This window comes from Anopheles cruzii, chromosome 3 (assembly GCF_943734635.1).
Source record: "Anopheles cruzii chromosome 3, idAnoCruzAS_RS32_06, whole genome shotgun sequence".
NCBI lineage: Eukaryota > Metazoa > Arthropoda > Insecta > Diptera > Culicidae > Anopheles > Anopheles cruzii.
The window spans coordinates 26,793,476-26,818,027 of record NC_069145.1 but is presented as its reverse complement, the minus strand read 5'-3'; the positions used below and the strand labels follow the sequence as shown (position 1 = coordinate 26,818,027).

At 49.6% G+C, this 24,552-nt stretch overlaps 3 protein-coding genes across 3 annotated transcripts; 1 reads left to right on the top strand and 2 right to left on the bottom strand.

Annotated features, from left to right (window-relative positions):
• Positions 1 to 5,784: 5,784 nt before the first annotated feature.
• LOC128273330 (keratin-associated protein 19-2-like) lies at positions 5,785 to 6,805 on the bottom strand. Its single transcript, XM_053011272.1, has 2 exons — positions 6,713 to 6,805; positions 5,785 to 6,609 (listed from the first exon to the last, which is right to left on the bottom strand). Exons 1-2 carry the CDS (start codon positions 6,722 to 6,724, stop codon positions 6,307 to 6,309), a joined length of 315 nt encoding a protein of 104 aa, XP_052867232.1. The 5' UTR covers positions 6,725 to 6,805; the 3' UTR covers positions 5,785 to 6,306.
• A 9,107-nt stretch (positions 6,806 to 15,912) lies between these two features.
• Positions 15,913 to 17,208, bottom strand: LOC128272047 (eukaryotic translation initiation factor 3 subunit F). The gene is made up of 3 exons (XM_053009768.1): positions 17,050 to 17,208; positions 16,810 to 16,956; positions 15,913 to 16,744 (listed from the first exon to the last, which is right to left on the bottom strand). The coding sequence occupies exons 1-3, from the start codon at positions 17,171 to 17,173 to the stop codon at positions 16,152 to 16,154; spliced, it is 864 nt and encodes a 287-aa protein (XP_052865728.1). The 5' UTR covers positions 17,174 to 17,208; the 3' UTR covers positions 15,913 to 16,151.
• Positions 17,209 to 19,623: 2,415 nt separating this feature from the next.
• LOC128274733 (autophagy-related protein 9A) lies at positions 19,624 to 24,182 on the top strand. Its single transcript, XM_053013030.1, has 12 exons — positions 19,624 to 19,792; positions 19,856 to 20,033; positions 20,097 to 20,307; positions 20,372 to 20,496; positions 20,560 to 20,687; positions 20,754 to 20,938; positions 21,006 to 21,184; positions 21,256 to 21,387; positions 21,462 to 21,615; positions 21,688 to 22,736; positions 22,811 to 22,913; positions 22,975 to 24,182. Exons 1-12 carry the CDS (start codon positions 19,645 to 19,647, stop codon positions 23,272 to 23,274), a joined length of 2,892 nt encoding a protein of 963 aa, XP_052868990.1. The 5' UTR covers positions 19,624 to 19,644; the 3' UTR covers positions 23,275 to 24,182.
• The last annotated feature ends 370 nt before the right edge of the window (positions 24,183 to 24,552 follow it).

Here is a 24,552-nt window from a genome sequence, read left to right as displayed (position 1 = left end):
ATGTACATTACATTGTCTATCCAAACGGCCCAGATTGTCTCTGGTGACTGCGGTTGGCAGGTAACTGCGATGCTCATAATCTCTATGAATGAAAACGTTCTTCTGAAAACGCCAAAGGCCATCACACAATTTGGTTTTCATTTTAAAATTGTGTAGAGTGATAACGATATACCCTTCCGGTTATATGTTGGGCATATTCATGATTTCAAACCATATGAAAACTATCGACAAAACTGTACTACATTCAAAAAAATATCATCGTTTAGTGTCTTTGGTGCGAGATGAAAACCTTTGTTACATTATTTTGGTTTTGCGAGCTTCCCAATCGTTTTTCTACTTCATGGTTTCATTTCAATTTACAGATAGTCGCTTCAACAGATAGTCGACCGTATACTATCTACCATAACAAATATTGTCAGGATGATGATAAAATCTTTCTCTGTGACATGATAAATAAACACGACAATTAGTTGATAATACAGTATCCATCGTTCCATATCCGCGAGCGACATTGTTTCGCTAACACGCTATCTGCTACCCTCAAGTTATCTATTAAACCGATCATAAATCAAATCACTCTCTAATTTAAATGTTTCCATTCCTCTTCCGGGCGGAGGCGAGTTAGTCTATTTTTATGCCACTCCAAATACTGGACACATTGCCAATCGCAGCGTGATCATTGCGCGAAACCAAGACACAATTCCTCGCCACAACGGACGCTGATGCCCCTGAACCCGCGGTGCGGTCCGAGATACTGTAAGATGAGATTATTTCTATCAAAAGCGGCCGTTTCGCTTCTTTCTTTGGTCGGTCGGCTTGGCCGCCACCCCATTAGGGGCAGATATTACGAATGATGATTATACTTTCAACATCAAACGTCAATGGATATGAAAAATACACCATTAATGTGGCCGTCGAAGAAAAAGTGTCTCCTGCCGGCTACCACAATGCGATGTCAGCCTCAAAACCTTGGCTCACAGCCTTGTCGAAATCTGAAGAACAGAGAGAGTCCGCCGAGTGATAAGATATACCGGCCCAAAAGTGGGGAAAACTGTTGGACCAAACAGATGAAACAGAATAATAATAAGCAACGAATACAATTCGGTGAAAACGCGTAAATCATTGCGTGCTATTGCGCCTCATAAATTAGGGAACGACACGAAAGCGAAGCGATGAGGAGACAGAAGAAAAAGTATTCAAATGAACTGCGGCACACCGCGAGTTTCCATTCCCCCCCCTCCCCCCATCGGGGGGCTGGTTGGACGGCGTCGCGAAAAACAATACACCCCCGGGTGCGCGGGTCGGAACAACATCAGACCCGGCGTCATTCTTCGTGCCTAGTGAAGTGTGTGGAGTGGCGCAACTTGCTCCGCTTTGGCGGAGTTGAAATGGGAATCAGGAAAAACTCTGGCCGGCCCGCCCGGAGGGTGGGAAACTCTGGCCGGCTGGCGGGTGGTGCTGGAACAACATTGCCAAAAGTTATTAATGAACGCTCGCCCGCGGACACGGACTTTGGACGATAATGTCCGACCGGCCCCCGGACATTCCGGTATGCTACGTGGAAATGATCAATAGGTCAGGTGCGCCAGAGTTTAAAGACCAAAGTGTGCAATCTGACCGATCAATATTTCACTTCACTAACTTCGCCGGCCATGGGCGGGCCATTCGGGTGGAAAATGAGTGGCTTTCTGTGAGTCTTTTAATCTCCCAACGAAACCTGCGAAACCTGCTGGGCGAGGGACTTGGGCAAGTTAGGAAATTCCTTGCACGTGCTTGAAATTTTCAAACGCTAACTTTCGACTCCTTTTCGGTACGATCCTACCCCTGGATGCCTTAAATACACTGGCTCCTCATTATCGTCCTCGGTATCATCGTCGCCGCTTCTTCGTTTTCCTGCACCGTCGCGGGTGGAAGCACCAAGGGTGGGCGTAATGAGTCACCATTGTGCTTACTGCTACGAGGTTCATTACACGGTGGCCAGTAACAGCACACTGCCGTTGGCTTACACAAAAAGTTTTCCACAAAATGGAATGCAGTCACACTTGCGAACAATTTCCAGTCCCGCGGGCGATACGCCCGTGCACTAAGTACCAAGAGGCGGGCCACTGGATGCCGGAGATGAGCTGCAGCAACAAGGTGGTATCCCTTTATCCTCAGGGCCACTGGCCTGAACTTGCACGCCCATACACGAGTCCATTGACTCCGCAAGTTGCCTTGAATCAAACTCCTAAAATGGTATGTAGCTTTATGTAACTTATCTGCTTTCAAACCTCTCTCTCTGATAGTTTTTAATGTTGTACTACTCTGGGCAATCAACTCCAGGAATTCCTTGCAAAAATGAGAGCAAACCCTCTCCCCCCCTTAATTTTGCACCCCTGTCCGCGACCACTAATTTGGTCTCGTCTGGCATAAATCGGTCCAATATGATCCCATCCACATCCACTGATAAGCAACATGCAAATTGTTATGGAATACAAAATTTTCGATTGACACTTGTAAACTTTGCTGGTCCTGTTAGAACATCAGAAGGATATGTGAATATAATTTTGAAAGCCTGAATAAAACCTGATTAGGTTCCAAATTCTTCGCAGCCTCTAGAGTTGGTACAGAATAATTGGGTAAAACTAAAAATATTTTAACAGTTTCAATTCACGATTTACCCAAAGTAGTTCGTCCCAATTTCGGTCAATACACTGCGTACATTACTCTAGCCTTTTTGGAGAACCGATTTGTGAAAGCTCTCGGAAGATTCTCCATGCGCTGCTCTGGTTGTGAATGATGTTAGAACTCAATTTACATTGCTTAGGATCGTTCTATGCTCCGAAGCGAGCATATCAATTGCGTCTACGGGCTGTGAGTAGCTCTATCAGATTCAAAAACTACACATCGTCAAAACAGCCGAGGCATAACCACTCGTGTATCGATAACTCGAAGCGACGATGATGCCGCCCCGAAACCGCGCCCCAATCGTTTCTCAATCACCAATCTACAATCAACAGCCCCTTGCGCAAATCAACAGCAAGTAGTATCCTTTGCACCGCTATCGACCATCTCTGAAGACGCGTTCGGTATGTTGTTCTGCCTCGAATGCAATCAGGCACCTATTTATCTAATCCTCACCCTCAATCGACTAGCGTGCTTGATAACGTGTCGAGAAGTGCTTTAATGTTTGTCTTTTATGTTGAAAAGTTAATGTCTGTGCTTGTGAGCGGGTTCCGTGGGCCCAATCATCCGGCGGCGGGGTTTCAGCAGGAGGCAGCAGGTCCGACGAGCATGGAAAACAATTTAGCTTCAATTTGTTAGCACTTGAAATATGTATTCTCTTCCGGCCTCTCGGCCGATCCTCGGTTGCTCGGCGAGTCATTGTTCGAGTTCACAGATTAATCACCCTCTCAGAGCGGCGAAGCATCCTCCCATTTGCCGGGCTGCGGGTGCGGTTATGATCCGTTCACCGATACCCCGGGTGCTTTGCTATGCTCGGCACAAACTTGAACTTCTGCACAACTCTCTCGCCGAGAGCACAAACGAAAACTTTCTCCACTTGGCCGTGGCCGTGTGAGTCGGGGCGCTTAAGATGTATTTTTATTTATCTTTCGCTTCACTCCCTCTCATTAGGGAGCCCAGCCGGGGCTGGTCTAATCCCAGGACGTGCCGTCTGCTGGTGAGCGGTGGAAAGGATGCTTGTGTCATAGCTTGAGTGGTCTATCGCACAATCAAAGAGACTAAAAATAAATAAAACCCTCAACCCAATCAAACGTTAAACACATGCCGCTGCTCCGTTGTCGTGCATTGTTGTCGGAAAGTGTTATCGTTGTTTTCGAGAAGTCGTACTTCAATGCAACGTCTCACCCAACAGTCTAGTAGCAAAAACGCTGTTTGTTTTATTCGGATAGTGGAGTGAACTTTGGCTGAAAATATTGATTGTTTGATTTGTTTTATTGGCTGAGAGCTAGTTTTCAGATCATCGTCTACGTCGCATCGATCAATTGGTTTCGTGATAATAGGAACCTGTCTTTTGTAACAGAACGAAACCTTAAAATTCTAGTTCGCTTTCGGAGATCAGGTTAGTTTAAGAGCTTTTCCTTTCCTTTGCATTACTTCTTCTGGTGCGTTTTCTAACGGACGTTAAGGTTTTTCATTTATGCAAGTTGAAGCACAAGGATCCAAAAAAATATAATGTTTAATGAACAATCTTGCTTTATTACACTTTCACAGCCCCAACATACTGACTATTTGTAAAACTTTTATTATGCATTCAAAAACGTAGTTCTCTCTGTCTAGCGTACGTAGCGATTGAAGGAACATCAAAGGATATGTTCAATGATAGCATTGAACCTTCCCACCCCTCCCCACCCCTTCTTTGTCGCACTCAAATAGAAATTTCACTGCTCAACACCAGAGGGCGTTGCAGAAAGTTGCACACAAAGCTTGTGGACAAACTTGTGTGCAATGCAAACGGTTAATAATTTTGAATTTAAATGTTTGTGCTTTTGCCCCAAATCACGGTTGCGAAGGCAGAAGGCTGGCTGGATCTATTTACCAATTGCCGGTACTCCCAAACTAACAACTACACAAATATTTTACTTTTTGGTCTATTATGTAATCTTCCAGCAGATAACTCTGGGTCGAATGTTGGTATTCGGGCCTTGGCGGGGCACTGTTATCGGTTGACATACACACGGAAACCGACCTACACTAATCGCCACGCCCAAGCTTGAACAGATCGCTATTCTATCGGACAGAATTATCTTCTCTGAACGATCAACATTTGACTATACTTCCGTGGAAGCATCGTGCTGATGATTTGATTTCGTTCAACACCATTCATTCAACAGATGATTCACTCATTCAAACTTTGCCATAATTACTATATCGTGTCTGACTCTGGCGTGGCGCCTCCAGGAAGTGACTGTTTAGTCATTTCCTGGAGTATACGAATCTGTTTACAAACAGTGCGGCGCGCCCTCCGATTTAGATGTTTCGCTTGATAAATTACCGTTACTTTCAGGTGGAAAATGATAAATCAAATGATTAGCCAATTATTGATTTGTTTTATATTTATTTTAGAGCAATACCAGCGAAAAATGAGTGCAAATGGTAATTTTATTTTTTACATTTCTAACTAAGAGACTTTTACGATAAGGTTAGGTTAGTCAAGTTTACAGCTGTCAGCATGGATTGGTTTGCAAATTTCAAGTTTCGTCTGAGGTGTTGCTAGTTTTTGCACATTTTTAGACAGGTGTTTGGCAGTAACTATGTAGTACTAGTAGCAGTAACCCATAATGGAGCATGAGCAATCTGTGGATGTGATATGGCTGTTTAGTGACCACTGTTCGTAAAGTATGTAAATTGGAGCGTGGGAATGGGTACAAATGGTATGCTAAACGAAACAAAGGTTAAATGGAAAAAATCAAAATAGTAAAATTGTTTGTCATGTCATCAGTAATTCGTTACAGGTTGCACAGGTTACGAATGGAATCGGTCGTCAAAATATAGTATCTACAACATACTTCTTTTTCTTGTACATTAATTTGACTTTCAAATTACAGAGCGTTAAACCTTATACGTTAAACTTTGGACTGAAGCTTGGATGTTTTCAAAGACTCAAAACTTCAATTTCAAGCCTAAAAATTCCGCATCAAAGTTTATTATTAATGAAGTTAAATTATTAAGAGACTATATCTATTTTGTCAGGTTTCTCGTTCTAGTAGTGGGTTTCTTTCTGGTTTGCTGGATTGATCCGCACCCAAGCCGCAAAGGAAGCAGTCAACAAGTGTGTTTACGTAAAACTTTTTTTTCCTTTCGTTTATTGTACTGTACAAACGCTACAGACTAAAGTAAAAAAAGGAGTAGTTGTAATAACACAGTAGAGACAAAGTAAGGTAATGGAATATAAAAACAAAAAGGTTCACTCATTACATTAGTCGCATACTTTCGCAAGTATTCACAGCATTGGTCCAGGATCGATCAAGAGAGGAATTTTGATGGGGCCGAAACTCCACCAGTAGTGGGTGGTAAACAGGGACGGAGACTCGGGCCCGGAACGGCCCGTTGGTAACGTACTTCTGCAACGCCCTGTCGGGTGCCAAAGCTTGCCCACCCGGCGGATCGGCACTGCCGAAGTCCAGACGCGGTCACTACACTAGCAGAACCCTAACGAGGGCCGACGACGACGACGGAACGCTAGCGCTGGACACACACTTCACTCGCACTGTTCACACACCGAGGCAGAAACTGTGACGTGGCGCGAGCTCCAAGGACTTCCGTTTGCTCCCGATCGTAAGGGGGGGTTGGCCGGTTGGGCGGTTAGTGCAGCCCGTAACCTGCACCGTACGGGTAGCCCGAGTAGCCACCATAGTAGCCGGCCGAGTGGCCATATCCGAAGCCCGGGTAAGATCCGTAGTAGCCGAGGCTCGATCCGTAGCCAAGTCCGTGGCTATATCCTCCGTATCCACCCAGACCACCGCCGTAGTATCCGTGCCCGGCCAGGCCCGGATAACCGGAGTAACCGTAGCCGAGTCCTCCGCCGTAGATACCGCGCTTCTCGGTCACCTTCGACTCCTCCGCACCGTAGACGGCGGCGATGGCCAGGACGATGAGCAGCGCAATCTGAGGTGAGGGACAGAGAAAAACGAGACAATGAGCTGTGGACTCTCCGGAACCGGACGCTGGAGTAATGGAGCTGGAGCTTCTGGTGACTCTCCCGACTTACGAAGGACTTCATTTTTCGGGTTGGTTGGTTGGTTGGTTTTTCGAACACGAAGACCGTTGAGGGTTGAACACTGAGAGTTCTTTGCACTGAGACTGCAAGTAGCGAATTGATGCCGTGGTAGAAAATGGCCATTACTTTTATACGGAAATCGAGTGCCCGGCGGCGGCTGGCAGGCACAGAATTTCCCGCCGACGCCATCGGTCGTCGTCGACAGGCACGAGACCCCACCGAGAGGTTCCGTCTCGCTCTCGACCGAAGGCAGCGTTGCTTGGACGCGGCTCACTAGCGTCTCTGTTCGGTGCCCTTTGCTGGAGTGGTGCGAATTTTCCTCACTGTTGCTCGCGACTTAGTGCACCCTCTGGTGGGGCTCGTTGCATCGTGCCCGGTGCATCGTTAGTGCATCGCGTAGACGCAGATCGGCACTGTGACTCCCCACCCCAGGCACCGTACGTCATCGGCCGGCACACTGGAGCGCCGTTCTAGACGCGCGCAAGATCACACAGCGAACCCACGGCGGAGTGAAGAATAGCATTTGTTTAGGAAGTGGCCACGAGACGGGACGGGCCGGGAGAGTGAGGGAGAACACACATTTAAAAACTTCGATTGTTTCCTAATCAGCACAACCCCACGGAACACCCAAGACAGCCGTGCCACGGTCTTGGGGAGGCGGATCGCGTCTGTCATTCTCAGCTGGCGCGGCCACACCCGCTCGCGAAGTCCCAAAGCGGCCGCGGAGTGTGAAAATTAACCATCAAACACTAAACAGCCGCACAATGCGTTATGACCGTACTCGTGGACGGTGGCAAAAAATAGGAACCGGCATCAAATTTGTTGCAAAAAAGGCCCAGGCGCCACGCGCAGCCGCCAAACGCTGCCGCCGGGCCATTAGCCGGGCGATTTATGACTTTGTTCGGCGAATTTCCCAGCACTGGCCGAGCCGGGCCAGCAGTCGGCGGAAAAATTAATTTGCCCAACCCCGATTTCCCGATCCCGCGGGCCGGAGAGCGGGCCGCACTAAGCAGGTCATCGTATTTTATGGCGTGTTTGATAGATCATTTGAAATTCATTAATCGTGCCGTTAATGATGATGCTGGGCGGCATCGTCACCGCATCTACCTCGCGGTGCGGCTCGCGCAATGCTCATGTTCGCTGGCCGCAGAACGGCGGAGGTCCATCACTGCAGCTAGAACGCTAGTGTTTATGCTAAATGTGCTGTAGGCTTAGCCCTCCGCCGTGGTGTGGTGTTTTATTGCCGCTTAATTGCCTTTGGGGAAAACCCTCGTTTTGCATACCCAACACGATGCAGTTGATGTGAGCATCGCATAGAAGATGCAGAAGCAATTGGTTGATTGGAATTGATAGTAATTACTCCCAGGGTAGTTTTCTTGCAAAGATCATGATTGTTCATAGCTTACAGCATCACCTTACGTTTCTGATTGTTTTTAGATTTTCGAGTTACATTCTGTCATCAAGTCAATAAACGAATACGAATTCAAACGCCGTTTCGAATTCAGCTTTCATGCATCAACCACGTTCTTAAGTTATTTATCTATTTTTGAAACATTGTAGCAGCCCTTCTTGGAATGTTCCCACGATGCAAGACCTTTTACCTTTTTTAATTTTTTATAGTATTTAAACATATCTAGTTTGGACTACTACTTCTAAATACAACAGACTGCACATTAATAATATATGTTAATATTTAAAATGTATTTGGACAGTATCTAATAGCACATGATTTGGTTCGAATTTACGCTAACAATTTTTCTTGTTCATATTTAAAGTTTGTTACTTATGAATTAGATACTGTTGAGTTCGTTCTCTTGTCTGTATTCCAGTTGTCCATTGCTTAAGTATATCCGATCAAACATTTTGTGTCCAACTATGCCAGCCGTCGGGTAATGTTTAATACGGCAGCCGACATTTGCGAGCAACCACCGGTTCAATGTCGGCTTCGGGCAATTCTATTGATCCGGACTTGGCCACCTTCGCCCCTCGCAAAATATCGACGCCATATTTCTTCGCCATATCTCCGGCACGGCTCCGGCGGGTCCAGAATAGAATCTTTTCCACGCCACGGAACACAGAAATCGGCATGTAGAAGAAAATACCAGCAAACTAATAAATAACCGGCCAATGCCTAAGCTAGGGCCAGGTCGTGAGAAAGCCAAGCGCCTCGCCGGAGCAGCGCAAGCGACCTCGGTGAGAACATCGGGCGCAACCGATCGCCAGCCCGTTTGGCAGCAGCCCTCAATGATCTAACGCTGGCCACTAACAGGCCAAGCGACAGCTCTCGTGGCTCCCGCCGACAGGGTGCGTCTCAGGGTGAATGAAAGTAAAATAGCATAACACTTGTCACACTCGGAGCGCCAAGTTCCACAACCACCCGGTCCCATAGGCGAGCCGGTCCGCCCCGCAGAAGAACGGAGTAGAAAGACACGGATTACAAAATGGGGCAAACTGCGTAAAGCCCGGTCCGGATCGACAGACGCCAGACGACCCCATGATGCAACGCCACGCCGTGCGTGTAGGCCACAGAAAGAAAGCCAAACAACTCACGCGCAACGCATCACGCACTTCTGGACCAATTTCGAGGCTACACCACCAGCGGCTGGCACTCCTCCAGGACGTGCATGAGTTATGGTTGCCAGTGGTTGGCCCCGTAAATTGAGACGTAAACGTTGGGCTTTCGGTGGGTCGAACGTTCGATTTCTACCGTTCCGAGCGTCGAACCTGAAGACCTCACGGTTCCAGGTGGGTTCCAGCACGTAGTGCCATGCGCAGCGCATGGTCATGCCGATCACGTGTATCCCAGTTAATGGTGAAAACGTTCGCGCGCGTACAAGTTATGTTTTATTATTTCACCCAACCCGGCGAGCGTGCCATCGTGGAGCGGAAGCGTCATCCAGTGGCCGGGAGCGCGGTGGCTCCCAGTGCGCTAAATCATTTTTCAACGAGCTGCTCGACATGGCAGTCCTAAACACTGACCGGCGGCTCAATGTGGGCTCAATAATTGCGCAAATAGCTGGCAGACAGCTTAGGTCGATTGGATTACTTACGACAAGTCACAACGCGGTCGGCCATATCTCAGCCGAAATGGCACATTCTCAGTGGGGTTCTGGTGACCTCAAATGTCCCATCATTTGAGTCGCGGGAAATATCAAGGATCACGGATCGGCCAGCGATCCGCTCCGGTGTTACTGACTGATCTTTGCAGCCCCTTGCCGTGAGGGCCTTATGACCCCCGCCATACTCTAATGCTTCTGCGACATGATCCATTGCAGCCGCTATCTGATCTAAGGTCTAATCAGCTACTAAACCGAACACATTGCCCGCTGAGCCGGAGTCTAGACATTAGGGCCCCGGTGACCTTGGGGTAGTAACGTGTAGTAACTAACCTCGGGACCATAAACCTGCCATGCGCGAAACACGTCACAAATCTCTCCTCTTTAGCAAGAACCGCGAGGAACAATGAGCACATTTGTCCCTGCACCGGCCACTGCTCCGATCGCCAGTGGTTAGGTGACAATTCACCAACGCGGCAGCCACGACTCCGGTCGGGGCGGTTGGAGTAGTAGTGCGGCTCGGTGCGGCTAACACCCATCCCGGGGCGGATTTCGGACCGAGCCTGTCGCTTCTTATCCCACGGCCCCCGCTGTCACTGGCCAGACCGCCGTCGTCGTCGTCGTCGTGGCCGCCAGTCCGCGGGACCGTAATTGACCGACGTCGCAGCGTAGCCATTTCCATTGGCTTCCCCTGGGGGCGGCGACTTCCGAACGTCAACAATGGGGGATCTCGGACCGCGACCGGACCGGTGGCATACTCCGTAATTAGTGGGCCGATGGGCAGTGGCCCGTAGGGACGTTCCGACACACACTCGACTGGCCGCCCGGAGAACCGGAGTCTTCTCTGTGGAACTGGCCAAACGGACTTCCTATGCGTGCGTGGGGCCAATGTGGCGGACATTTGGCAACGCGCTGTGAAGTGCCGCCACACCGAAGAACTTCTCATGGCGGTGCCCGCTGTTGTTCTTGGCCTCCCAACCACCCTCCAGAATTGCGTCCCCGGGGGTGTGAAGCAAATTGCGACGGCCAACACGGTTCAGCCGATTTTGCGTGAAGGGCTAATACAATTGTTTCCAAGGGCTGACGGCATCTGCTGCTGCTGCTGCAGAAGGCACGCGATAGATAGGAGGAAGCAATCATGCCGATGGCGACCCGTCCCTTCGGGCAGTAATGCTGGAGATAACCACATCTAATGACTGCAACGGGTACCGTTCGGCGGGGTTCGGCGCTGCTAGTTGGCAGACCGTTTTTGTGACCGATCAAGATCGACTGCCAACACCCGGTTCCAGGTCTGATAGTGGAGCAAGGTCCCGGGAGCTAACTGGGACGATCTGAAGGAGATCTCGGCCGAACGAAATCGATTCGATTTGACAGACCTTTGCTTGCCCGCCGAACGTTCACCGCAGGTTAGATGCAATTTATCAAGCCATGTCAAAGAAATGTTAACTTAATTACCGCGTACCGTCGCGCCGTGTGACATTTATTGGCGTTCTGCGCGAGGCAAACGCGCTTGCGGCAGCATGATTAATTAGTCGCCCCCTCAAAAGGGAGCGGTTAATAGCTTGTGCTGGCCGAAGAGGCAATTCTGGCTTTGTTTTAGAATCCAACAACATTATGTTCCAACACCGCGCCACCGTAACATAGCACCTTGAGCGACATGCTACACCTCGACTGTCCATGAAATGATTCCCCACACCGTGTGTAAGCGGAAAGGTGAGAAATATGATAATAGGCCCTACCCGGCAGACTCGGCCCCCGCAGCTCGATACCCGATCCCCTTGGTGCAGCATAAAGCAGCACCCAGCATGATGCCGGCACCACCACGGCCCATTGCTATAATTTTGTATCAATTTACAGCTCACCCGCCGGTTGATGGTCAAGCTGCAAGCCGCAAGCCGCGACCGACGGCTAGCTCTGCCCAGCTCTGGCTATCATAACAAATCAAACACAAATTGCACACCTTGCGGTTAGTTTGGCCGGTGTGATCGATGCTGATCATGATCCCGTCGGCACGGCACGGTCAAGGTTGAACTGCGGGACGCGAGAATGGCCTCTAGTTCCTGGCCCCGGGAAGTATCCTGGATTGAGATGTCGGTTCAATCATCGGTTCAATCTGATGTGAAAGTGAATGTGTTTTGTGGCTGACTTCATGACTCATTTGCACGGTTACACCCTTCGAATGAGCGCGCCCGAGAGCTGTAACTGTACTGCGTTTAAAGATAAATATAAATTACAGCCAAGATGGTAAGATGAGGCCCCGCGATAGTATCGCGCGGCAGAGGCGAGACCCCCAGGCAGCAGCTTGGGGTAGGTCCTATTTCATGACAGACTGGCCGACACATCCAGCCGCTCTCAGAAACACCGTTCTTAACGGCGCATGAATACCGCTCGACGATGCTGGAGGGTCTAGCTAGAACAATTTGGATATTTCCCTATTATTTTACCTTCGCGCTGATCGTATCAGGTTCTATTCACACTTCGTGGCCCTGGATCGTGATGATGGCGCGCGGCCAGCGCTAACCACAAACTTTAGCACACTGTTTGGCGTCCGAAAAAAACGAGCCGTTGAGGGGGTTAAAAATAAATAAACCGACCCGGCCAGCCGGCCGGTCGTAATTGAAGACCTGCGGCGGCGTTCTAATGCTGGCCCTGTTGCTAGAATGATCATAATGGCCACCGAGCCTGCGAACACCGAATGGAGCTTTTTTTGATCACGATCCATCGATCGGTTGCTGGCCGAAGGAATCCTTCGCTGAAGCCGACGGTCTGCCTGGAGCCCGAAATCGGTCCGTACCGCGTTCCGTTCCAGGCACAGGCACCCCCACAATCCCAGGCCGGCACTTCGACAGGGCGTTAACGTGACCCACGCTTGTGGCCCAAAATGTTTGGCCCATTCGCGCTGAAAGCACATTTTAATCACGACAATTATTTATAGCGCAATCATCGCAAACCGGGGGAGGGTTGGGAAAATGTAATTGCCGCCGGACCCGGAGAGGTCCGATTGTGCCCCGGCTGCTGCCGACGACGACGATGGTACCTGCCGGCAGAGAGTCGGCGCGGACACGATTGATGAATGCAAACCCTGGTCCGCCGTGCCCGCTGATGCAGCAACGATCGGCAAACGCGATCGCGATCGGTCAGTAGTTAGCTCTTGGAAGCAGCGTTCTGCAGGGTGCAAAAGCCCATGTTTACTGTCGTTGGTCCCTTGTTAGCGGACAGATTTCGGCTCCAAAAGGCGCCAATTTTCAATTACCAGGAAAGCAGAGCCCCCCGAGAGGTCGGGGAACATGAATGCAGGATAAAGGTGGAAAAGTGCTTTGGAAACCATTTCGAAAGTGTGGCGAAGGAGTTTTAAATTGCCGACGACTGGCGAAGATGTGCGAATGCTGTTCAGTAACAGCAATGGCGAAACGGAACATCAATTAATTGAATACGGTTGTCTCGAAATCTCGAAAATAAACATACATTTTTGGTCTGAATCATGATAAGACTGTGGGAAATTATGAACTGAAACATTATCATTGACTACTATTCTTAACGTAACATTACAAATTGACACTCATAACGTATTGAGTTTGGCCATTTGAGTGGTTAAATAATTTTGAAAATAGACTCACCAGAAAATTTATAATACTAATTACGAATAGTTTAGAACGCTGCGAAATATTTCACCGTGAACTAGCCAAGGAGCAGGTGTCTGGGCCGTATCAATGGACTCCTTGACTCCTCATTACACCAAAACGCCATGCCGTAAGTCAACCAGCACGCCTGTCGACTGCCTGCCGTAAATGTTAATTCTCTTAATCTCAATCACTCACCCAACCGGGTCGCCCATTTGCCGACGCAGCCCCTTCACGTGGACAAATGTGATCGATGCCCGCCAAGATGACGATCATCAATTAAGCCATTTAGCCGCAGCCATAGGTGGGGTGAGTCGTACCGGATGTCCGCGGGGCTTCAAAATCAGTGTAGGTGACCTAGAGAACGGGCGGACGGGCCGAGTGCGCTGGGCGATTACTGGCTATGCTAGATCCGGCTTCTCTACCCACCTGGCCCGTCGTTTGGCCGTGCTCCGATGGTTACGCTGCGATATGGGAAAAGTCAAATTTTTCGCACAGAACTGCACTGCCAGCAGCGCCAACCGGGGGCGAAGAAAAAGGGCGTGAACGAACAGGTTCGGTGGTTCGGTCTATTACATCGTGACATTTGCAGTGAGTAGAACGGGTTTCGGGCTGCGGGCCACCCTTTTCTGCCGGCATCAAGCATTATAACGCGAAGGCATTATTCAACCGCCCCGTGTGGCCAACCTGGCTGGCGCAGCGGCGAGCAGTTCATATGTATCCGATGGTGCGCCACATACCGGGAGATCCCGTATCAGTAGCATCACGAACTGTGGCCGGCGAGCAAAAGTGTCCACCCGATTCGCTCGCTATGCCGCGCCATTAGCATTGGATCACTTTCAACTATGGGCAGCCTTAAACGTGGCGCGGGGCGCTCTCTGATAAGCGTGCGACGACGGATGACAGGGCACGCAATAAGTAAGATATCCGACGTCCGAGGGTTACGCCGCGTGAACTGGTTCCTTGGTGGCTGACCACCAGCGGCCAAGAAGTAAAAGGGCGCCCAAGCTAACTGATTGGTTACGAGCGCGGGACCTCGTTTGATCCAATTTCGCATCAAACTTTTCTTCGCCCGCAAGAAGCAGCGCGCGGTTTTGTTTTCTCACCGCACGTGCAATGGAGTAAAATGTGTCCACAACCAATGGGGTGCGCAGCCGTGAGGACTGTGATCTCAGCATGAAATCTGTCGCTTGTTGTTTGTTGGCTTAGAATGTTAAAATTGCTGCCCTTCGGCTCGCTAGGTAACGCTACACTCCACAGCCAAATGTCGCAAAACGAATCCAAAATGTTGTAATTAGTGTGAAAGAACCTAAACCTAAAAGATCAGATTGCTCAAATGACATAATCCGACGGGCGCCCCCGATGTGCAGCAGCCCCTGGACAGCTTCGACGCATACCGGACACACGGGGGGCCACTTTGGCTCGCCAGCTATGAGCCCAGGAATGCCGGTGCCCACGTTGCATCGTTGCGCATCGTCGTGTCTGATGGTCGGGAACGCATCGCAACTGACGGCAAACATGTCGTTGTCCGTGCCTTGGCGCCATATTTGCACAATCGATGAAATTGAGAGTGGATAATGACCGGCTGGCACAACTGCTAACTATTAGTTAGTTTGGAAATAAAAAAAACAAAGCGTCCGATCGGCTCGGCTCCTTGTTTCCTGCGGGGCGATCGCGAAACCACGCTATGTTATTTGCTTTGGCCCTTCGCTGACCTTCAACCTTTCGTGGTGGTCACTAACGCGACGGATGTTACGGCAGATTGCATCGGTACCGGTCAGACGGCGCTTAGATCATTCCGCATGGCCAGGTTGATGGATTGATTCTCGGTCAATCGACGGTACCGGAGTGATCCATCACCGGCCCAGCAGCCCAGCAGTTGTCGCCGCTATTAATAACAGTTCTTTTCTTTAATCCAAAAGATAATCCGTGAGAGTCGAACCTCGGCACGCGGCGATGTGCATTGCCGCATAATCGAACGATGTTGAGTAATTCTTTTTTTCTCGATTGATTTATTACCGATCGCCAGACAGGGGGCGTGTTCGCGGCAATAAGAAATGACCTCAACTGGACCAGTGAAACGAAACACTTGAAAGAAAGGGAGTTTTTTTCCTTTGCAAGTAACGCTTTATTCAACAAAAGGACTTGTTACGAAAAAATAGGTCACTCGCGGGTGCGAGGAAATTTTAAAATGCAGTTAACGACACACGCCACGTGTTATGGTTTTATGCAACGCACTATTTTTTCTTTTGTGTCCACAGAGGCCACAGTGTACCGGACAGGTGATTGACCGCTGTGGCAAATATGAATAAATCGACACGTGACACGTCAATCATTCCGGATCCGTTTGCATGCCTTCGACGCCAGGAGGCAATTCTGTGGCAGATTGCAAAATATAGGGCTTTAAGCGGAAAAGCGTAGAAGACTTTTCATGAACAGTTCCAGCAGGAACCAAATCATTAACATACCAAAATTCCGTTCTGCGTTTGATATCAAAATAATAAATAATATTCGATTTTACTCGAAAACAAACAACACAAGCCATTTCTGTGGTGCCCTCTCACCTTGATGAGTTTCGTTTTATTTGTACCCATCGATGATTCACGATTCTGGAATAATTTACCGTTTCCCAACGCTCGTCCACTTTTCTTGTTATACTTTTCCACAACTATGCTCCTCCCGCTCGTAGTGACGGTTCGAAGTGGGATGCTCCGCTCCGCTCAGAACCCGTCCACGCCTGTGTCCCGCGCGCGTTTAGTTGAGGAACGACGTCAGCGACGTCAGTCGTTCGTTCAGTTGTAGTTGAGTTTTAATTAGCTGTGACAACGTGACCACCATCAACAAATCCTTGACGTTCGAGTTGAACATTTGCGCAAACTGGTCGCCGGTCATGTTCGGCACCGAGTGAATCAGATCGAGCAAGGCGCGTCCGACCGTGTTTACCGGTTGCTGCTTCTCGTTCAGCACGTCCTCGACGTATGCCAGCACCTCGCCGAGTAACGTCAACAGTTTGCCCGAGGCGTCGGTGACTTGCGCCAGGTCCAACATCGGGGAAACGGTACGCTGACGGTTCGGGTTCGACTGCAGACCGATCGTTTTCATACACAGCTGCAGACCGACCACTTCCGGTTCGTAGCTCGTCACCTCGACGTTGATCGGTGTGAACATGCATCCACTCTTGCCGCCGGGAACGCCGAGCGATACGCAAACGTACGCCTTGAGGCCCATCCGGGCACCGGTGAGCGAAGTGTCCAGCGTCATGTGGATAGGATTCGTGCACTCGCGAGCATAGTATTCGTGGATGACCGAGCTATGGTTCGTCACCCGCTGGCCGGTAGCCCACCAACCTGTTAACGGTAACGGATATATCAGTATCATGACACCTGTAACGTACCCGACTGCGCCGACTTACCGACGATGTTTTCCGATGCATTGACGCGCTGATTCAGTTCGTACAGATCGGACGCGTAGCCCAGTTCTGCCTCGACCTGATCGGTGTGCTCCTTGTGGGGCAAGCAGAAACAGTTCGTTACCTCGACGACACCCTTGTCCACGGAACCTGTGGCGGAACGGGAAAGTAAAACAAGCACAAACATTGAGGTTATGTTATGCCGTAGCAGCGAACCCCACATTCGTTGGCCCCCTGTCTCACCCAGTAGCGTTCCGATAACACGCTCCGAGTCTGCATTACGTCGCTCGAAGGCGTCCACAATCTGGAACAGAACCACCGGGTGGACGCGCACGGTTAAATTCAGTGGCAAATTAATTGTCGACATGTTGCACTGGTAGCAGTCGAACAGCAGCTTTGAACAGAGACCGTCGCTTTCCAGAAATTTGACACATCTCATCGTCGTCGCTCATTTGACAGCTGTTCGAATTTGCCCGTATTTCGAAAAGCCAACGATGGCAACCAAGTGGAAAACCAGCGTAGCGAAATAAGGCCGAAATAAAGCTGGGTTCTACCACGGATCAACTAAAGCAGTCTTCACGAACAAACACCCGATACGACCGGTTAATGAAACATAAAACGTAGCTCGATATTCAGTTCGAGAACGTGTTTTATTTTGAATTTTGCAGTGCCATCTGGGTTCGTTGGAGGAGTTTTCGAAAAAGATATGCACCATCAGCTGTCAAGGAAGCAGGTACAGAAGAAAAACAAATCGCCTCACGGTTCACGCACACCACCGCACACTGTTTTGCCGTTCAAACTCGCTCGCTAATCGTGAGTGAGCAATCAGTAGAAACAGTTCGTCGTGTCGTAAGAAGAACAACGAAGGTGAGCACTGTTGAATAGCCCACCTTTTCATCACGGATCTGTGCTGTTCTAAATCACCCGTCACCGTAAAATCAGTGCTTTCCACCGGGGCAGTGTTTTCGGTCACCAACGGAACTCCTCATGTGGGATGGATTCTGTCGCTTGATGCTTTCTGCGTTCATTGCGAGTATAAACAACAGCACGGTGTCCGCATTGCATGGCGCTCCAAACATCTGTTCCATTCGCATTCGTTCGCGTGCAAACGTTAAAACTCGGTTGAAAGAAAACAAAATTGCAACAGCTACTTGGGCGCCCAGGCAGCAGCAGCGTTTGCAGGTGCACTTCCTTTGTCTTGCTCCTGTAGCACGTTGTGGGTGCGAAACTGCGTACCAAGCGCTACGTCGTAGCGCCCATATGTGTACCCCTTGGAGGAAGCTTTTCCGCATGTTAGCGCACCGCTTCCGGGAGCGGTTTGTGAATAATTGAGACTAGAGTTTGGTCTTTGGGGCAGTCACGCAGGAAACAGTGCCTTTATTGGGTGTGCTAAAACTATTCGAAAATAGCTTGCAGCTCGTGCGATGATATCGTTTTCGTTTTCGTTTTTGTTGTGCTTCAGCGTGCTGACCTGTTTGTATGTAAATGAAATCAGCTGGTGCAAAGGAAGTTGAACGATCGGAAAGAGCCCATGTGTGTGTGTGTGTGTTTGTGCGAAAAAGAAGAACTCTACACGCATCACGCATGGTTCCTTCGCAACAACCAGTCTTTCTTTATTTCCTGCGAATGATTGCGATCGTCTACACACGTGCCTTCGTTTGTCGCTGTTCAGCTAGAATTACCATAAAAAGACCACAAAGTGATCATGACGCACGGTGGCCGGAGTGAGAATGGCTCATCCATTCGGAGAGAATCCTTTGCTGTCCTGCTTTTGCGAGGCGGACTATTGGTTCTCGAATCATGAGAAGATGGCGTCAACTGAAGAGGGCAAATACAAGTGGATCAAGCAACGCAGAATTCACCAACCATCAAAAGCATCTCCGTCAATAAACACGGCCCAATACAGATGATTACAAAAAGCATACAAATTGCAACCATTTAACAGAGGAGTGAAAATAGTGCGTAATTCGCAATCGAGTGAAAATACGACGCTCTGGTCGTCGAAGGGAAACCTGCCAATTCACGGGTTGACATTGAACGACAAAAAAGCAACCACCACCACGACCACGCGCGACAGCTGGTCTCGGGGAGTCCGCTTTGTGGCGTTTCTTGTTGTTGTTCACCATCTGTTCCGTTTGTCAACATACAGTGGTGACAATGAGAATCAGTGCATAAGATGAAATCGGTTAGACATTCATGTTTATTCTTAACGGTATCAGTAAACCATGAGAGTCTCGTGGCCTGCTTGAAACATTGCACTACTAAACGGAAAATAACAATTTCGAATGGCGTTTGATCGAACGATATAGCGATCGCGATCGATGTCCCGCGGAAACACGAACCATCGTAAAAGATGGCAAACGAAAGAAAGCGTCCAATCATGTTTACAATCTTCGCACGTGTGGCAGCATCCCACCATACCTCAGTGTTTATGGCGTGTGGTCGTTGGTACTTGTTGCACTGAAAGATTAGCGCTGCTCCACTTTTCCTGAGTTTATTTTTTATTTTTAACTAAGCCGATCGAAAGGGACGTGCGATTCATCCGTTTCGCTTTGTTTTCTCACACCCATACAGGGAATTGAACAGGACGATTGATTGCGGCCGCCTTCCCACAGTAGGTCACCAGACAAATGCCGATGCCGTGGTTTGCCTTTAGACCAGTGTAAACAGTTTTCCCACCCCATCCCGACCCGACCTGCCGCGAATTCGGTCGTATTCGCAATCCGCAGGTTATGCGAAAACCTGGCATTGGTTCGCCGAACCGTTGAACCGCACCGCAATAGGAAGCGTTAGTGGACGAAACGGGCACGTTGAAGTGGCGGCACACGAAACAACAAAATGACGTCGAAACGGCAGTTCGACGCAAAAACGTATGAATCGCTTTCGACCCAGGACACGAACCCGTTCACGGACAAACGTTCGCCAACAACGATCGACGAGGAGGACACCCCGCAGGTGATACACGTCGTGCCGGAGACTAGCAAAGGTGAGTGCGCGGATTTCGTGCCCAATTGTGGGCGGCTTAGTGACCGACTTCGTTTTGCTTTAGCACGATGGAATCACATCGAGGATTTGGACTCCTTCTTCGCCCGGGTGTACGTATACCACCAAAAGCACGGCTTCTACGTGATGATGCTGCAGAAGCTGTTCGAGCTGTTCCAGTTCGTGTTTGTCGTGGTGCTGATCACGTACATGTTCAACTGCATCAACTACGAAATACTGTTTCGGTACGATCTTTAACCGATCTTCACCCTTGCGCTCCCGCTCACTATGCTTCCCTTCGCCAACAGTGATAAAATCATTGCGAACGAAACGAAAGTCTCGCTGGGTGATGCCATGCTCGGTGTGTCGGAATGTGCGGCCAAACTCGGGATCTTCCAGTGGCTGGCGCTGGTGCTGGCCGGACTGTTCTGGACGTTTCGGCTGTTTAAATTTTTCTACCAGTTCTTCCAGTTCTGGGATATTAAAATGTTTTTCAACACGGCGCTAAAAATCGATGATGTGAGTAGAACGATTCAGTGACCATTGCACCACATACTAAGGGCTGGCTCCTCTCTCTGGTTAGGCCGACCTGGACAATCTTACGTGGCACGAGGTGCAGAAGTGCATCCGGGAGGTGCAATCCGAGATACAGATGAGTATCAACAAGGAGCAACTGACTGAGCTAGATATTTATCATAGAATATTAAGGTAAGGACCGATCCTTTTCACCAAGTGGCCGTTTACAATCGTTTTTTTCACAATGTTTTTTAGGTTTAAAAATTACATGGTGGCCATGATGAACAAATCGTTGCTACCGGCCACGAAGAAGCTGCCATTACTAGGAAACGTTGTGCTACTGAGTCAAGCACTCCGCTACAATATAGGGTTACTCCTTTTTTGTAAGCTCGAACGGGTAAACGATCTCGCCCGGCTCCATTCCTCACTCGTCACTTTCCCTCTTCCAGGGGGACCATGGTCACCGTTCGAGAACAACTGGCATCTGCGGCCCGAATATAAACGGCCCAGCATGCGGAACGAGCTGGCAGCGAAGCTGTCGAAGCAAATCTTCTGGGTCGCGATCGCAAATCTCGTCCTTTCGCCCTTCATTTTCCTCTGCCAGTTGATGTACTTCTTTTTCAATTACGCTGATGTGAGTAGGAAAGAATACAATTTTTATTGTAACGAACTGAATCATCTCTTCGTAATGCATCCGTTAGTTAATCAAAAAAGAACCAGGCACACTGGGCGTACGATGCTGGTCACAGTACGGCAAGCTGTACCTGCGGCACTTTAACGAACTTGACCATGAGCTGGACGCACGACTGACCCGTGCCTACCGCCCAGCCGTCAAGTATGTGAACTCCTTTTCGTCTCCTCTGCTCACCGTTATTGCGAGGTCAGTACAAATAGTCTTAACGTAAATTAGCATAAACCAATGGTGATGAGCTTTCTTCTACGGTCTTTTAGGAACATAGCGTTCGATTGTGGCGGTGTCGCTTCCCTTATCCTGCTGTTGGCGATTTACGACGAGGACGTGTTTCAGGTGCAGCACGTACTAACGCTCTTCACCATCCTCGGAATGATCAGCGTCGTTGCAAGGTAATATAGCGCGGCTTGTGTTGTATTTTCTCTTTTTATTTCTATAACGGATTCGTTTTGCTTAATTTCTAAAGATCCCTCATTCCCGATGAGAACATGGTTTGGTGTCCGGAGCAGCTACTGCGTAACGTGTTGGCCCATGTGCACTATTTGCCCGCGACGTGGCGTGGTCACGCGCACAGCTCGGCCGTACGCGAACAGTTTGAGCTGTTTTTCCAGCTTAAAATTGTAAGTATCACCGAAACCATGCTTCGCATGCGCTGGTCAATGGATTGTCGACACTTTCTCTGTCCATCGTAGATGTACATTTTGAACGAATTGTTCAGCCCACTGGTGGCGCCATTTGTGTTGCTGTACGATGTGCGCCCCAAAGCGCCCCAGTTGGTTGACTTCTTCCGCAACTTCACCGTCGACGTGATCGGAGTCGGTGACGTATGTTCCTTCGCCCAGATGGACGTCCGGAAGCACGGCAACCCCGACTGGCAGATACCGGTGGTGACCGATGACCGTGACAGCGAAGGAGAAACACCACTCATTTCACCGGCTGACATGGGACCGGGTCCGTCGGTACCACCGCCCACCGCCGGGGCTAAGCCGTATGATCAGGGTGAACACGGCAAGACGGAGCTGTCGCTCGTCCACTTCACGCTGACCAATCCAACGTGGCAGATGCCACCCGAAGCGAAGCAGTTCGTTCAGGGCATCAAGCGGCACGCGCTTCAGGATCTGAACCGTCAGCGGGGCATGCTGTTGGGCCTGCAAAACCCGACTGCCATGGGCCAGAGTTTGCTGTCGATGGAAAGCATGGGTGCGGAGTATTCGTCCATCATTCAACCGATCCTCCAGACGCACAACCTATCCAACTCGCAGGCCCTCGGTCTGTCGATGCACCTCGGCGGATTCGGGTCGCCGATCCCACCGATGCATTCGATCATCCCCGGCGGTTACGGACAACAACAAACGGGACCAGCGCCTCCACCACCGACGCTACTGCACCATGGCCCGGGTGTGCAGTCTTCGCACCACTATCACTTCTCACCGCCGTCGTATGACTTCGAGCGGATGTTACAACAGAATCTGCCCGACACCAGCACGGTGACCGGAGCAATGCCAACGCGAAGTACCTTTTTGGCCGACATAAACGAAACCGAAGATGAACCGACCAGCGGGACCGCTCCGATACAATCAACCGGTCCCGGTGGACACTTTGATGACGGTGGACCGATTGGTGATCCCGAATGCAGCCGTTACGGTGCGCTCGGAGGGGAGGGGATGACCTTTAGTACCCGTGGGGGTATGACACGACGAGAAGGGCCGGCCGGTGGATCGCGGAACGGACTGTTGTCCAGGTGAGGAGTCATCGGTAGCAGTGGTCGTGGTTCGATTCGAATTGCCCGGGTTAATGCTTCTCATATGTTTACAGCCTTTATGGTGATGTCCCTGCGAACGTTACGGCACCGCACGAGTTCACCACGGCCGACATGTGTCTTAGTACGCTTTACCTGCACGAATTGCATCACAATCACGTAAGTTCAGGCAATGAACGTTACTCTAGAGTCTTTAAGAAATGACATTCTATCGTTCTAGTTGCGTCGCCAGGGCGGTGGTGGAAGTTTGCGACTGGACATGGGCACCACTTCATCGACCATTTTCCCATCACGCCCATCCGCCGGGGGTCGTTTCGGCCCGGGCGGTTTCCGACCCTTCGGTTCGGTAGCCCAACCATCACTAGTCAGTCATCCGCTGCGTACCCTCGCTCCCGGTGTTCTCACCGGAACGAGCACTAGCACGGCCGGCCCATCCTCCTCCTCGGCTGCCGGACCGTCATCCGTTTCCACCGCCCCTGCCGCCGAAAGGACACCACTGCTCGGAGGCAAAAAGTCATAGCACCGGGCCGAATGGGTGTAACGGATGTAACGTGCCGGGAGTGCCAAGTTAATTTCCGATTAGCTGTACAGCGTGGCAAAACAAGGGACCGAACGCTACTATGGTTACGGCTCATCTCTAGCTTAAGATCAGGTTTTATAAAACGCTTTTATGATTGCTGATCGTTGTGATTACGAAGCGCCACAAACGATCGGGCGGACGGTGGGGCAATACTCAAAACAACGAATCACACGAGCACCGCGGAGCGTTTCAGCGATATCGTTGTGGGCACCTTTTGACTCATTTCGTCCCGCACACATTAGGCAGCTCGATGTAAATAGGATATGCTGGGGAACTGAAGAGATAGCTTTCACCTTTTATACAATACATTTAGTTTTTGTGTTATGGCTCTTTCAATAGGCAGCAAATAGCGTTTTCTTGTAACCACAGTTTTCTGACCATCATGCCACGATCAAATACGGAGCAAATTTTTGAACATTGCAAAGCACCAGAAAGTTAAAGCGAGTCAGCTACACAGTATAGGAGTAAGGAGTCAGATTTCTTGAATGGTTTATGGGTTTTAAGCATCCCTACGCTCTGTAAAATATGACAAACAAACGACCACAAAACCAATGTACATAGAGAGCAGATCTCGTTAGGAGGACGAATCGTGAACCGCAATACTTAGAACGAAATGATAAACAAATGGTACAAACATCGGCAAATGGTTCAGCCAGCAGTTAGCGGAACAGTTGCGGACGCTTGTACGGGTGATGCTATGAGTGTGATGAGTGAATGATCTAAAAAGCTCGTTAAATGTTTCCTTTCCCGCCGACCGGTGGGAAAACACGGAACGGATTGTTTTGTCTAAAACAACAAGATACACTACTACTGACTAGTGGAATTACATTTAGAAATAAAAAACTATTTTCAAAACTACACTCCGCGCTTTTTCGGACGTATTTCGAGTACATGAAAACTGGTGCTATCGATTTTTGTTGTGTATTATAGAGTTCTGTGAAAATTGCATTTTCCTCTGGTTGATCCCCCGAAACATTGCTGTACTTTATTTTCTATTTGGTTTGGATTAGAATTCACTCCTGGTGCGGTGATTCCCTTTAACCTGCCCTAACGCAACATTAGCACATTTTGTAGTTCATAATGCATTTCATTTTGTTTCTCTCTCTCAACGAAGGGATTAGAGCCTTGTGCACATGCTTCACTGACGGCAAAGGATTCTTACGACCCGTTGACGCTCGCACGCGCGCGCGCTGGCAAATTAGCTGCCAATTCCATGGT